This window comes from Rutilus rutilus, assembly GCF_951802725.1.
Source record: "Rutilus rutilus genome assembly, chromosome: 14".
Taxonomy (NCBI): Eukaryota; Metazoa; Chordata; class Actinopteri; order Cypriniformes; family Leuciscidae; genus Rutilus; species Rutilus rutilus.
Window position 1 is genome coordinate 26393925 of NC_140219.1, and position 15051 is coordinate 26408975.

At 39.8% G+C, this 15051-nt stretch overlaps 1 protein-coding gene across 1 annotated transcript in view; it reads right to left on the reverse strand.

The window, feature by feature from the left end:
• aff2 (AF4/FMR2 family, member 2) overlaps positions 1-15051 on the reverse strand; it is a 229127-nt gene that overhangs the window by 147016 nt on the left and 67060 nt on the right. Inside the window, exon 3 of the mRNA XM_084429451.1 lies at positions 2654-3496. Coding sequence (XP_084285577.1) covers positions 2654-3496 — 843 coding nt within the window. The remainder of the gene's footprint in view (positions 1-2653; positions 3497-15051) is intronic.

Sequence of the window (15051 nt, forward strand, 5' to 3'; positions counted from 1 at the left end):
TTTCAGTGAAGAAAATATGTTGCTGAATGCTGCTCTTTGTATGCCTATAGTTTTGAATGTGTGATATTAACTGTCTCAAATGTTGCATTATTTTGGTTCCAACATGTCATCCTCTTCACAGTTTTGTTTTGCCTGAATCATCACAAAGAACCAGCTTAGAAAGATTTGTACGTGTATCGCACCATTACCACTGACAATAGTTCCTGTCTCGAAAAAAAGATTTAAGCAACCAAGGAGCATTCTGCCAATTTTTGAGCACAATAAAATACCATCCGCTCATGTGACAACAAAGAAAACCTTGGAGGATATACAATCAGGAAAGGCTTTCACACAATTCAACACCTCAGCCAGAGTGAACCTGGATAAATAAGCCTGAAGAGCTGTGGAATAATAAGTAGCCAGCACAACACAGTACAGGTGAATCCCACGAGAGCCGCTTCAACAGAATCCACTCCTTTTAACAAACTAAAGCTACGCAAGGCAGGGTGGAAAAAAATCAAATCAATGTCCTTGAAGATGTTTTTTTTTTTTTTTTCTCTCTTGAGAGCCATCTTGAAAGAGCGGCTCTACCCGTACTCTCTTGCGTTCCATTTTAATCCTACTAGTCCTGTTTTCGTTACTCTCTGCTTTTTTCCCATTTATTTTTCCCCCTTTTGCATCTCTCTCTCTTTTCACTTTCAGGCAGTGACTCATCTGTCAGAAGGAGGGGTAGGGAAAGATGGCGTAGACCCAGCTGGGGCCCACCCTACGGGGGGTCTTCTATGCCTGCACCTCTTTGCAATAACAACATCTATCTCCATTTTCCTGCAAGCTGACCGGTATGAGGGCACTCTCAGAGCAATTAAAATTCCCCAGGTTTTCACTCTTGCCACATGCTTAACTGTACTGTGCGAACGTACCATATGCTTCAAGATGGGCGATAGTGCAATTTGGAGCCCGATGGTCGTCGAGATCCCCATAGAACAAAGAGGGAGAACAGCTGGCTGCCTCGCCATGGTTGGATAACAGCAAGTCAACCTGTTCAATCATATGCCACTCTTGTTTACCGCACCTTATCTTATTTGGTTTGTTTGCTTTATCTGGATTAAACCCGTAGGTAAGAGGGATGGGAATTTCAACCTACTGCTCAAACAAGCTTAAGGCATCGATATGAGGCTATTTTTCAAACCTGGCACTGGAAATACAAGGAAATTACCTCTCACAAGATACCACCTCAGAGTGAAGAAATAAATTAGTTGCTGCTGGGGTTTTAAAGAGCTAAACATGAGCCTAAAGCATAATAACAGAACCATTAGCCCACCACAATCTATTATCTTTAATCTAAGATCAGCTATTGGCTAAATCCTAAATGATGGTATCCCCTGTCCTAAAGGACCATGCTGAGCTTTCAAATGCAGCTATTTCTCTCTACAAAATGCCATGGGATCAAATCCCCCTGCTGGCAGCCATTCAAAGGAAGTGACGGCACTGCATGGCCTGTAAACGGCTTCAGTGTGGCTCATGTATCACGACCCTAGCAAGGTCAACAGAACTCTGCTCTAAGTGTTGGTCCCACAGAAGGGATGAAGTTAACATTGCCGGTGATAAAGCTCCAGCGTCTTAACCTCCGGAGGGTTAATTCAAAACATATGAGCCCATCCACTGTGAAAAAATGTGTATGTGACATGTTCAAGACATGGAGGGTCTTCAGAGGTGTTTAGGGAACATGACTTATTGAGATGTTACCACATTAAAGGTCAAGACAGGTCGTCTCAGTGAGATTGTATCTAGTTGGCAACCTTTCACATGGACATAGTTGCTTAATGAACAATTATGAAAGTCTTATGAAAGTTACAATTCTGAACATTCTTGATTATATTAGGTATCAAGTTTGTCAGTGAACTCATCTTGACTGACAGCATCATATTGCTTCAATCTATAGCCATATTTAGTACATTTAATTTAATTGTAAAGCCTTTTGGTTTGCTGTAATTATAGATCTATGCACACAAATCATGGCCCAAAATAAAAAAGAAAGGAATTAGCGTATATACAGTACTTCAATTTAAGACACAGTCAGTGATGACAGATATGATCATTACGTATAATGGGAAAACACCTACAATGACTTACTGAACAAAGAGGTGCATTATTTCGCTCAGAAGTACTATTATGAAAGTCACCATTTTCAAGCCTCGGCTATAACTGGGAAATATAATCAAATATAACATTGACCCATGTCATTATCCATCATTCAATTACACAGATCTCTAGAATTGTTTCTCCTCTCAAAGGAGAGCCAATATCAACTTACTTCAGCAACCTAAGCACGGGAAAATCACTGAGGTAAGAATTTCCCTCCATTCAAACCAGTAAAGCTACAAAGAAATTGATCTTTAAACACGCCAACAAGAAGACTTCCTTGTAGAGTAGGTAGGTTCACAGGAAAGCCTGAGGTTCATTAGTTGATTATTAATGAAGCACTCCATTATGTCAGCCCCTCGTTCTGCCAGGTTTCAATGCAAAACAGACCTAGCCAGGGGAAAGTCAACAGAGCCAAGCCTATCTGCCAATTGTTCCTGTCCAACTACCGCCGCATCCAAACGAGAGCAAATGATTACAACATCTGCAAGAAGCCTGCCCTTTAACTAAGACAGAAAATGGTCACACTCACCTCCCCAGATTGCGGCAGTGTCAGCTTAGGAATTTTCCCTTTGGTCCCAGCCGTGCTGCTTTTGGTATCCAGCAAACCTCCAAATGGCACACTGTTGTACCCTTCCACCAGCTCCACAGGGGGTTTGAGCTCTGGGGAGTCGTTGGGGACCTGGTCTTGGCCGTCCATGGGCCTGACGTAGGCAGTGGGTTTCTGCTGCACAGCACTGCTGGGTTTGCAGTGGAGACCTTGAGGAAATGTCGGCGTCAAGAGGCCACTAGGAAGCAGGGACGTAGAAGCCATTGGTGAGTTCGAGCCATGGGAGCACGAGTCCTGCTCAGCGGGAGATTTTCCGAGGCCAAGCTCGGCTGTGGCTGGTCCTTTGCCAGACTGCTTCCTATTGGAGTGTGATGAAGTTGTAGGTCCGCTGGGATTGGGACTTGAGTCCTCTTGGTCCTGATCATGTCTACTAGAGGTCTGCTCATGACTGGAGTGCTTTCCCCGGCTGACCGCTTGAGCGGTCTGGGTTCCACTTGAACCGTGACCCCCTCGTGACCAGTCTGAAGACCGTAACTTTTTACCTTGATGTCCATGTACAACGCTAGAACTTGGCATGGTGTTGGCAGGGGGTGGGGGCATAGAGGTGCTGTGGCCTCCAGGTTGGGAGGGAGCAGCTCGGCTTCGCTGAGCCTCAGGGAAAAAGCCTGGCTGGTCGGGTTTCTCCACTGGAGTCTGGGGAACAGAGTTCTTAGGAATGCCTACAAGGTGACTCTGGTTGGAATGGCTAGTCAGAAGCTCCTTCATTTCATCATAATTTCCAAGTGTGTTTTGGACCCGGTTGGCCAGAGCATCCCCTTTGTTAGTCTGAAAGTAAGAAAATAAAAACTATATGAAACAAATGTATAATTCAGCCATATTCCTACTGAAGGTATTTTAAAAGAACAGTTCACCCCAAATAAAAAGAAAATTCATACACATGGCCCACATTGCTCATGCTCTATATTCCCAGTATCCTAAAACAATACATACAACAGCTTGTTGTGAGGAAAAAATGTACTAATAAGAAAAAATGTACTGATAATTTTCACCTCCACCGTAATCTTAACTCAAACATGGTGCATATGGAGCAGACTGGACGGAAGCAACATCAAACATCACTGTTTTTTAAGTGCCTCATAAACAGATGGTGGAGATTATTATCAATGAAAAATGAAAATAATTTACTCACATAAAGCTTGAAATTATGAAGACTTGGAAAAAGTTACTTGTATACTGCTTATAGATGTTATTAAATGGAAAATGGACATTTTCTATAAATTCTTTTTTGTTTGTTTGTTTGTTTGCTTGTTTGCATTTCATAAAAAAATAAATACAGCATACCTGTATGAAATGACATGAAGGTGAGTAAATAAGTACAGAAATTTCCTTTTTTTTATGAACTATCCATTTAATTGGAAGAACAATCAACTGTATAGCAAAATGTCACTGGACTGGAATATTATAATCTAAATTGGTTATAAGATAAAATATAAAGATAAAACAATCCACAACACACCAACTGCTCCACAACGGCATAAGTGTATTATTTTTGTGAATACCAATTCAGGGAGTGAAGCCTTCTCAATATGGACAGCTCTAAAGACTGTGTTTGTCAGTATAAAGAACCAGAGTATTTATCATGAGCTTTAGCTGACTAGACCATTAACATAGTTTTGAAATGCAAGCCAACTCTCCATTTGATGTTAGTCAATATTTATGAAACCAGGCAACGTGTGATCACAGAAATGGCGAGACGCTGTATTTAGAATCTATTCAGAATGTTCTGTTTGTGTGCCATTCCTATCCGTGCCTGTGTACTGATTTCCATAAAATAATGTTTGCAAACATCTCCTGAATTTAGTGCAGGCATAAAGATACAGTATTCTCCTCTCCAGAAATATCTGTCCAACACTAGTCTGCTTTTGCTCACAACAAGAGTCCCTTTATAATAATCGTTATCTTTTAGGTTTTGTGGCACATCATTAGTTGCACAGCGTCCTACAGAAGAGAAGCACGCTAGCCCACCCCCCACTGATTATTTGCATAATAAGCAACATTCTTCTTAATGTTCAGGCCTTTACTCTCGTATTCATCACTACATTTACATCTTTTCCTTTATTCAACGCCTCCTAAGTATCAGCACCCTAATTTTAAAGAGTCTGAATATAGAGGTATTCCAACAATGAATAAATAAATGTGTGCTTCTCTCGTACACTGATACAATTAAAGGCTACGTTAATCCCAGGAAGCAAAGGTAGAGAGAAAAATCTATTAGCATTCTCCATTCATTTCACATGTAATTGCTACATTAATAACAGACAGTACAGCTCTTCTAAAATGCAAATGCATCTGTTATGGCTTTCAACCACATAAACAGTCAATAAACAAATAATGTTAAATGATGCATGACCGCAGCATGGTATGCAAGGCTGTTATAACATTGGTGGAATTATGCACTGGACCGTTAACATGTGACCTTATCTGATTCTAGATCTTCTCAGCCTAACTGACCTCTGACCTGGTAAAGCCTGAACACTAATGTCAGCAATAAAACCTTATTGACTAAACGGTTAACTGCGATTGAATAAGACATTTTCAAAAAAGAATTATGAATAAAATCAAATATATCATGCTGTAGTGTACATAATAGTTTACAAGCACAAATAGTTTGATGAAAGCAATTTGTTTTGTATTTATTGATTGCATTATTAAATCATTAAATACTAGCCGGCAGATTTCCGCTTGCTTTATATCCCAGCAAAACCATAATTTGCTACTTGCTATTTATAATTTAGGGGGAAGGAGGCATGGTCCTTCTAAAGTGCATGTTATGGGACAAAAGTTTAAACATGCCCTTGTGGACAAGATGAGTCATCAAAAGTTTTAGGAAACATATTGATATAATTGAAGCAAACACAATTTCCATTTTGATTTCAAATTTTAGGGGAAAACTGTGAAATGCAAATTATAAAATGTACTAAACAAAATGATACATCTACAAGTATGCATTAAACTTGTATAAGAGATAAACAAACATCTTGTGTCCAATCCAAAAAGTTTCCTTGAGATTTGGAAAAGTAATTTTTTGTAATTTTGCTGCATTTTCAACCACTGATCCTTGTCATTTAAGGACTTTTCCCTTTCTCACAATAAACAATTTTGGTAATATTTTGGGTCATCACTTGCACAATGTAAAACCTGGGTCCACTGGCATGTCTCTGCATCCTCACTATACAGACGACATGAGTTGTGTTCTCGGACAGTGCTTGGATGGGAATGTACGTGCCAGTGTGGGCTCTGCTCCAGTGTTTTTAAAGTGAAAGATCTGAAAGGGACACTCTTGAGTGAGAGGAGTGGGTGAACCTCCCAGACGAGGTGCTTCGGTCAATGTGAGGGAAAATCCATCTGGGGTGCACACAAAGAGCTGTTGTGTGAGCTCGACTGCTTGACTGAAGCATGAGAATGCTGGACCGTGGCCAGACACACATTCTACAGCTCGGGGGAAGGTGCGAAAGAGAGAAATACTCTTATTTTAAGCGTTAATTGCTGACATTTTCCGTTCAAGGTTTCTTAAAATGATGAATAAGCCATTTATGAAGGATTAATCGTGTATTTACATTGACAGCTTTTACTAGCCAATTAATGTGTTTGGATATATAAACACTTTAAAATGTCTAGTAGTTTTAGGGTGTGTTCACACTTGTAGTTCGGTTCGCTTGGTTCGTTTGGTCCGGACCAAAAAAAAAAAAAAACTCCTTTAGGGTGCTTTCACACCTGAGCGTTTTTTTCGGAACCTGGTGCATTTTCTCTCTTGGTTCGGTTTGTTTAGGCATTTTGGCAATCGCGCTCGGATCCGCACCAAAACAATCGCTCCAGGACCACCTGAATGATGTGATTTCGGGCCCGATTGCAATAACCTCTAGACAACGCTGGACGATCAAGAGAGAGAGAGCGTGTTTAGACAAAAGAGACCAATAAGACAAAATGCTGACCAATAAGAGGACAGTTACTCGCATGTGATTTGCGTGAACACATTTCGGTACGCTTTGAAAGGTTGCCTTTATTAAAGAGAACCGAACCAAGAAGATAATACAACATTGTAACAAATTAAGTACCTGTTTCGGAACAAAACAACAATCTATATGTGTGAAAACGCCCTTAGTCCTGGTCCGCTTAGCATTCAGTTTGGCATTTTTATCACCGAACCAAAGGCATAGGGATACGTTCACAACCTGATTGGTCGGCTTTTATGACGTATTACCTATTTTGAGATGGAACTTACCGAACATCCAAAACAATACTGTGTGCTGGAATAAATGCGTCCATCATATGCAGGTTACGCATATTGCATACAACAAAATAATTTCATATATCTCAATACAGATCTCTACAATTTTACACTGAGCAATAATTTTCCTACATACCAAAATCTGTACACCATGTCCCATTTCTCATCCAATTTAACCAAGACCAAAATGATCTGCTCCACCACATTCATGTTATCGCTCTATATATGTTCTTCCTCTATATAAACAATCGTCTCATCTGTGTCTATTTTAACTTCTCTTAAAATATTTTAAGAGAACAATGTGAAACAATGTTGATACACAAAAGAGAAGCACCTTGGCGGTAAATATTTAACAGCCATCAAGCTCAAAAAACATTGCTGCCTTTGATATACGCACACTATAAAAGTGTGACAGTGTTATCATTCCTTGATTAAAGTATTTAGGAGGTTCAGTGAGATCATTCACTTTTTGATTGTGATTTTCAGCACTCCGAAGTTTTAAACGATACGAGAGACTTTGTAATGGGCCATTACTTAATTGCCTGGAAGGAGCATCTTGGGAAAAAGGGCAGCATTCTTCTTCCCCTCGTGGCCTTCTTTACTTCAAGACAAGGAGAGATTACGTACTTAAACATACTTAAGTGCTTCAGTGTCAGCTGCCTCTTTAAAACACTCCACAAAGTCTTGATAAATGCTTGTAATGACTCATACAGACTTGAATTGTAAAATACAGCCCTGTGGCAAAGCAAAATCAGGCCAAAATGAATATATGAACAGTTTCATACAAGTAAAAGAGAGGTTAGCATCATTTGATTGGTATACGTCCATGCCTGTGTGTGTGTTTGTTTGCTTGGTAAGGTGTTAGCAGCAGTGCAAATGCAGTTTAATGGGGTCATATTAAAAAGACGCTGTGTGTTCTAGAGATTTGGGTACTTGGGCGCTATACTGCTCTGCGCAGGCTATTCACACGCACAATGAGAGTCTTTGTTTTCCTCAATTGCCAGCCCTTTCCAACTTCACCAGAGAATCCTCTGTATTTCAAAGAATTGCCCTTAATGGATGTTAACAAGAACCTCAATATAAACAATCGGTTCACTCGCGGAAACTGAATCAGATGCATTCGCGAGCTGACACGCTCGATAGGAACGTTAAATGACTGATGAGTATCTCATCAGGCAGTAGATTTGCATTGGCTTGATTTAAGTTGGAAATGTCTGTATCCTTTCAAGTTATGATTTGCAAATAAAGCAGTGTTTCCATGCCATATGTTCAAGAGAACAAAAAAAGTAACTTCCAGCAAAACCGGTGTTATACAAAGTATAAATGGAGGTTGTAAACATTGGGCAAGCCACAGTTTTATCAACGCTATCTCACGACCAATTCTCACGTGTGAGTACGATGTGGCTAATTCGTACGATTTGTCTAAATTTGTCTAAACCCCAGTGAAGGGTAGGTTAAGGGGTAGGTCATTCGTATGAATTCGTACGAATTAGCCACCTCGTAAAATACGTACGAATGGCGTGAGATCGGGTTGGTTTTATTAAAGGGTTACTTCAGGATTTAGAATTAAGCTTTGTATTAGTAGAAAACCTGTAGTATTTTAGAATTACCGTGCTTTCCACCCTCATATCCCCCTGAGACAAGAGATTTATGTATTTTTTGTCTGGAAAAAATCCTCCGATGACGCAAAAATCGTCATTTTGCGTCATCGGAGGATTTTCTGGCCAGAGGCTAAAGACTACAGCCAGTAGATGGCGTTGTTCCGCATGTTTTCAGCCCGCCCATACAGGGTGGCAGGGTCGGCGCCACGAGGGGGCCCCAGGGGGCCTGGCCCGGCCACCTAGGTTACTGTGCCCCCTCACCTCTGGTCAGCACACCACCATGCCTCGGAGCGCGATTTCATCCGTTGAGACTCAGCAACAGGCATGGTGACGGTTCCACTGTGCCCTCTTATTCCTGACATATAATTAACTACATATTGTCGCTGTCGCCTGTCGGGTGGAAACCTCGTATATCCAAATTTGGTCAATTTCATATTTTTTCACAAATTGATGCTATTGGTCAGTCCCCACGTGGTACTGTTATTTTTACAAATTATTAACCAATCTAAAGTGTTGAAAATAGCTTGAGAGCAAATCTCTTAACTCCATTGGACACTTAACTGTCTGAGAATCCTCATAACTCCACCTCTTCCTCACTCCGCGGCGGGCGGGAGGCTCGCGGCATTTTGTCTCCTCAGGATTGAAAAGTCACAACGATTAAGAAGTCCTCGTCGAGCAACACGTAAAGCAAGCCTTAACTCTGATTTTATCTGTGTTAAACTCTATTTTTTACAGTCTATGGTTAAACTATGATATCAGTTATTGATGTATTTTAAATGTCTACTTATTACTAGGCTTATTATTACTAGGCTTATTATACGTGTGCATTGAAGTTTTAAAATGTATCTAATATAATACTTGAATTGAATTAAATGTTTTGGATACCAGCATTAAATTATTGTTTTTATTATTTTACTGACTCGAAGTTGGCACTGTGCATGTAAAATACCCCAAGTAGCAAGGTTTTTATTTATGGGAGAAAAAAGGTAGGTCTACTGGTCTAATTTCCGCCTATTAGACAGCCTAACGTTAGTCAGCTCATCGTTTTTTGTTCTGCTTCACTTATAGCTCTTAAACCTTTAAAATGGAGTTTAGGAAGATGTATGTAACCAGTCGTTAGCTTTGGTTAACTACTGAAGCCTTTTCTCTTGTCAAAAGGCTCAACGCGACCGCTGACTTTGTTTGCATGCAGATTAATTTCCGCCTATTTTAGACAGCCTAGTATTTTGGTATTGCATGCATCACTCATATCGATTAAACATGATTTTGGGGAAATGTTGTGTTAATGTTGGTACACAACAGTATAGGATAGCAATATAAGGTATAACACCAACTTTAACGATACAATGTTTAATAACTAAAAAAATATGCCGTTTTTTTAATTTCCTGAGAGATACGAGGATTCCGCCCGACAGCGACGATATATATAGGCCTATTTAAAAAAAAAATATATATATAGCCTATATATTTTTTCTTTTTGTAAATTAATTTAGTTTTACTAGAATAAAATCAGCTTTGCAACTTTGCATTTTCACTTGCGACAGGCGATTAAATAAATTACGTCACTAGCAGCTCGTTAAGTATTTTTTTTTTTCAGTCAACTTCTACTCTTTATTCATAATCTGTATTCGTCTAAAACACCTAACGTGCTTGATCATTCAAGCAATCATGGATTTATAGAGGTTGTTGTTGTTTTAATTAAAAGTGGGTGTATTATTATTATTGAGGGTGGGAGAGGTATGCCCCCCCAGTGACACAACGAGGCCCCCTCGTTCCATATGTCCTGGCGCCGACCCTGCAGGGTGGGATCTCACTCACAGAATATACACAGTGTCAGCCGTCTTTCTTTGGAAGCTAAGCTAGCAGGCTCTTGTTCTGTGGAGAAAGCTGAGTAGTAGGAGAAAGCTGAGTAAGTAACCATCCTCCTTTTCCTGGACTTGTCCGGCGGGCGAGATCGTTCAAAATGTCCGGGATTCAGCTTTTGCTTTCTGCGGTCGCTATTCCTTGTTTACATGCACACCTTTCAATCTAACTGAATTAATTCCGATTGGTGAATTTGAATGTAGTGTTTACATGAACGCTAAACAAGTGATCGGTTGATGTGCGTTTTACCATTGCTAAGAAAAATTCCCGCTCCTCCGTGAGAGATGCGAGACCCGGCGCGTCTCAGTAATCACGCCACCGGCCTCGCGCTGTTCTCCCGCGGCCGTCAGCCTCGTCCTGCTCGCCACAGTAAACATGATGAATGAATGGTGACTGTAGAACGCAAAAGCCGAATCCCGGACATTTTGGGCGATCTCTAAATCCCTCGCAAACTCATCACGTAGGCTAGCTTTGTTGTTTTCAACTGCAGTGCGCACTCTTACCGGTAGGCGTGGCCTCCTAAGGCAGCGAAGCAAGTGCATTCTGGGAGTTGTTGTCTTTCATCCACATAAGCCAAAAATACATTTTCTGGCTTTTCTCAGTCTAGAAAGCTCCAAATTCAAAAATTTCTTCACATTTCTTCTACTTAAATGACCTATTTTAAATACACATTCATCTTCCCAGAGGTGAAGTATCCCTTTAAAGTCCGGGTGAACCGGAAGTTGCAACCGACTTTACTATTTCCAATTGAAACGGAATATTGAATAGAGGGCGAGGTTTTATTTTAGCACAAAAAAAAATCTCTGTGTATTAACTTGCACGGGTTAATTGTCCACCACAAGACTAGCAATATGCGCTAACAAAGTAAATAGTGTCAATTGTGATTTCATAATTCAAATAGTTAGATGCAAATCCCACTACAAATGATGACTCAACAAATGATGTGAGTTTGGAACGGACCATTGGCAAATCAGGTGGGGGAGTGTCTGGGTAACCTGTTTGAAATCCTGTTTAAAAGTCATTATTATTATTATTATCATTATTAGCCTACTGCTCTGATTTTACAATCAAATAAAGTAATCTCAAAATTACATATTCAAAAGATATCACCGTTTAAAGCTGAAGTGAAATGTTGAGTGTAGCTGTTGAAGGTAAATTATATTTTAGGCTTAGTCACGATGCTCAAATCAAACAAACAATGTGTGAAAAAAGTGTGCTATTTCGGTATATTAAAAAGGAATGTGTGATTATGCTTACAATAGTGCAAAGTTATATAAAGTAAGGAATAATTGAAGATGGGATGTTGAATTATTAGAAAAATAATGCAGACCTGAAGGGTAAATCCACTTGGTCGATGCCGTTAGTTGCTTGGTATTTATTCGCTTGCTCAATATCTTTGTGCGTTTTGATTCTTTTGCTGTTGTAGGCTGTAAGGACCTTTGAAATAATTGAAATAATTTGACGATGATTCGTCAAATCATATTCATTTACTTCATCAACAGTGCACTATCACTTAAAATGAGCAGCACTGCACAAAGATCTGAGTATTCTCATGTTAACATGAGTGGCAAAAACAAAAATTACACGGCTGACGCTTGTGCTGTGAAAAAGACCTTATGGGTAAAGTTACACACAACACAAAAATCTTATAGAGAACCGGAACTAACTGTTGCATGATTACGTCTCTACATTTTAAATTGGTATAGGAAAAGTACATCTTCCAACACACTCAAGTTTAACTACTTTAAATGAGAAGTAGACTGTAGTCTGTTGTTTCTCAACACTGTGTGTTGCGTGTGTGGCTCTGTGTGTATGCTGTCTCTCCTTGACAAGACATTGGCAGTGTTTACAAAAGAGCCTTGTGCTCATCTGCTGCGAGCACTCAGGGCTTTTGCCCCCCGGCCAGAAAACCAACAACTGCGATGGTAATGAAGGTGGCAATACCTCCAGATCTCAGTGAAACAGCATGGAAACCTCAGCAGCACTCAAACACTACACCCACACAGCACACATTTCTTACTCTGAACGACGGCGCTGTCAGGGAAACGTCTTTGCAATAATTCGATATTCCTTTGCCAGTGCGTGCGTCCTGTCTGGATCACACAAAGACAGGAACAGCAAACAGCGGTGGTCTACAGAGCCATTAATGCTTCGGATGAGGGGTCGATGCTGAGTCAAACGAGAAAACTCAAGACTACACATCATTTAAAATCAATAGAAGATTGGTTACAGAGAAAAGGCGAATAAGAAAGAATGCGCAAGGTGAAATCCCATCAAGAAATTACGTTAAGTTAAATTTGATTCTGAAATAGCTTGGAGTCAACTTGAAATTAAAACTGACCCTACTTGTTCATCAGTGCGTGAAAAACTCTCTCATTCATTAAATGTGTCAAAACAGTAAAAACTGTGCGTGGACATTGTCAAATGCAGTCTTTATATGGACATGGGTGCATTGTATTCAACTTACTAAAGCTTTGCGATCACAGGAATAAATTACATTTTAAAATATATTACAATATAAACCAGTTCAATTAAATTGTAACAATATTTCACAGTATTGCTGTTTTTACAGTATTGTTTTATTTATTAAATAAATGCAGCCATAAAAAAAAAAAAAAAACATTAATGTTTCCAAACTTTTGACCGGTAGTATAGATATAGATATATAGATATATATTAGAGATACATATATAACATTTCTCAGCCGATGCAGATGCCGATAGTTTGGTTTTTCTCTCCCAAATAATGTTGCAAACTATACAGAGAACCCTCTCATTTGGTACACTATAATATTAGTTGCAATTAACAACAGAGGTATTATATTAAACTGCTATTTATTTTCAGATATAGTAATTACATCCAAATAAAAACTGAAATGTTGCAAAACTGACATCTTTCCTTGTTGACACACTGATTGAGTGTTTACATGAGACACGATATAGATTTCGGTAAATTGTACTGTATCTTTCAACATACCTTCTGATATCCATGCGTGTTTTTCTAGATATAATTTGCATTATATTGGAAGAAAATACTCGCGCTCCGCACTGCTGCTAGAACTGAGGCGCTACATCGATCTGCCACACCACATTTAAGAGCATCAAAATGGCATTTATTGTTTGAATTTCGTGATAAAATGGACAGAATTTGAAAGATGACACTTAGTTTCTTTTTAGATATAACAAAGTACAGAGCTATTTGCGATTATTGGAGGCACGCTACAAATAATGTTTAGGCTGGTATAGGGAAAAACCGCAGACCTGGCAACCCTGGCTTGAACGGGTGATTCATTGGGTCAAATAGAGCCTGCTTTCATGTAGCTGTTTTTGCTGTGAATGCGTTATTGTCGCATTAACTTGCCCTAAATTCACACATTTTTGCAGTAGGACACGGTTTTCCGCACACTTTTGATTGACAGGATATAATCGGCCCTGATCATTGGCTGTTTTTAAACAATTGGCCGATGGCCGATAGTGAAAATAATAGCTTTTATCGGCCAATACATCTGTACATCTCTAATATATATATATATATATAATAATAATAATAATAATTCATTACATTTATATAGCGCTTTTCTAGGTACTCAAAGCGCTTTACATAGAAGGGGGAATCTCCTCAACCACCACCAATGTGCAGCATCCACTTGGATGATGCGACGGCAGCCATATTGCGCCAGAACGCCCACCACACACCAGCTTACTGGTGGAGAGGAGACAGTGATGAAGCCAATCAGTATATGGGGATGATTAGGAGGCCATGATGGACAGAGGCTAAGGGGCAATTTTGGCCAGGATGACGGGGTTACACCCCTACTCTTTTTCGAAGGACATCCTGGGATTTTTAATGACCACAGAGAGTCAGGACCTCGGTTTTACATCTCATCCGAAGGACGGTGCTCATTGACAGTATAGTGTCCCCGTCACTATACTGGGGTATTAGGACCCACACAGACCACAGGGTGAGCGCCCCCTGCTGGCCTCACTAACACCTCTTCCAGCAGCAACCTGGTTTTCCCAGGAGGTCTCCCATCCAGGTACTAACCAGGCTCAGCCCTGCTTAGCATCAGTGGGAAACCAGTCTTGGGCTACAGGGTGATATGGCTGCTGGCGCACACATATATATACACACATATATGTCATGACCCCTTTAACATGGACAATTGACCACACCTTTAAACTTTTATTAACCTCTACAATCATATGTTCGACAGAGAATTATACAATGTATACAAGATGTATGCAATCAAGCTCTGCCATACGCTTTATTTGTTGTTGCTGCTGCTGAATATCCAATTTCATTTAGAAATAAATAATGACTTCAATGTCAATAAAGGTTGTTGCATCCTCCTCTAACATGAATCATCCATAAGGACACAAGCATTAAAAGTAGACATAATTGTCGATGACGAAGTTCATAGTGTTTTTGTACTGCATTCATTCCTTAATTAGCAACAGAAAAAAACACTGTCGCTAAGTGAACCTGGTGGCAAAAACAAGGCAACCATAACAACAATTCCCACAGAGTAGAGCTAAATACACACTCGAGCACAACAACTTCAAATCACTCCCGAGACCAAGCATTAGACTGACTTTATTAAATTCAGACGTACTATCCTTTCTACGCAA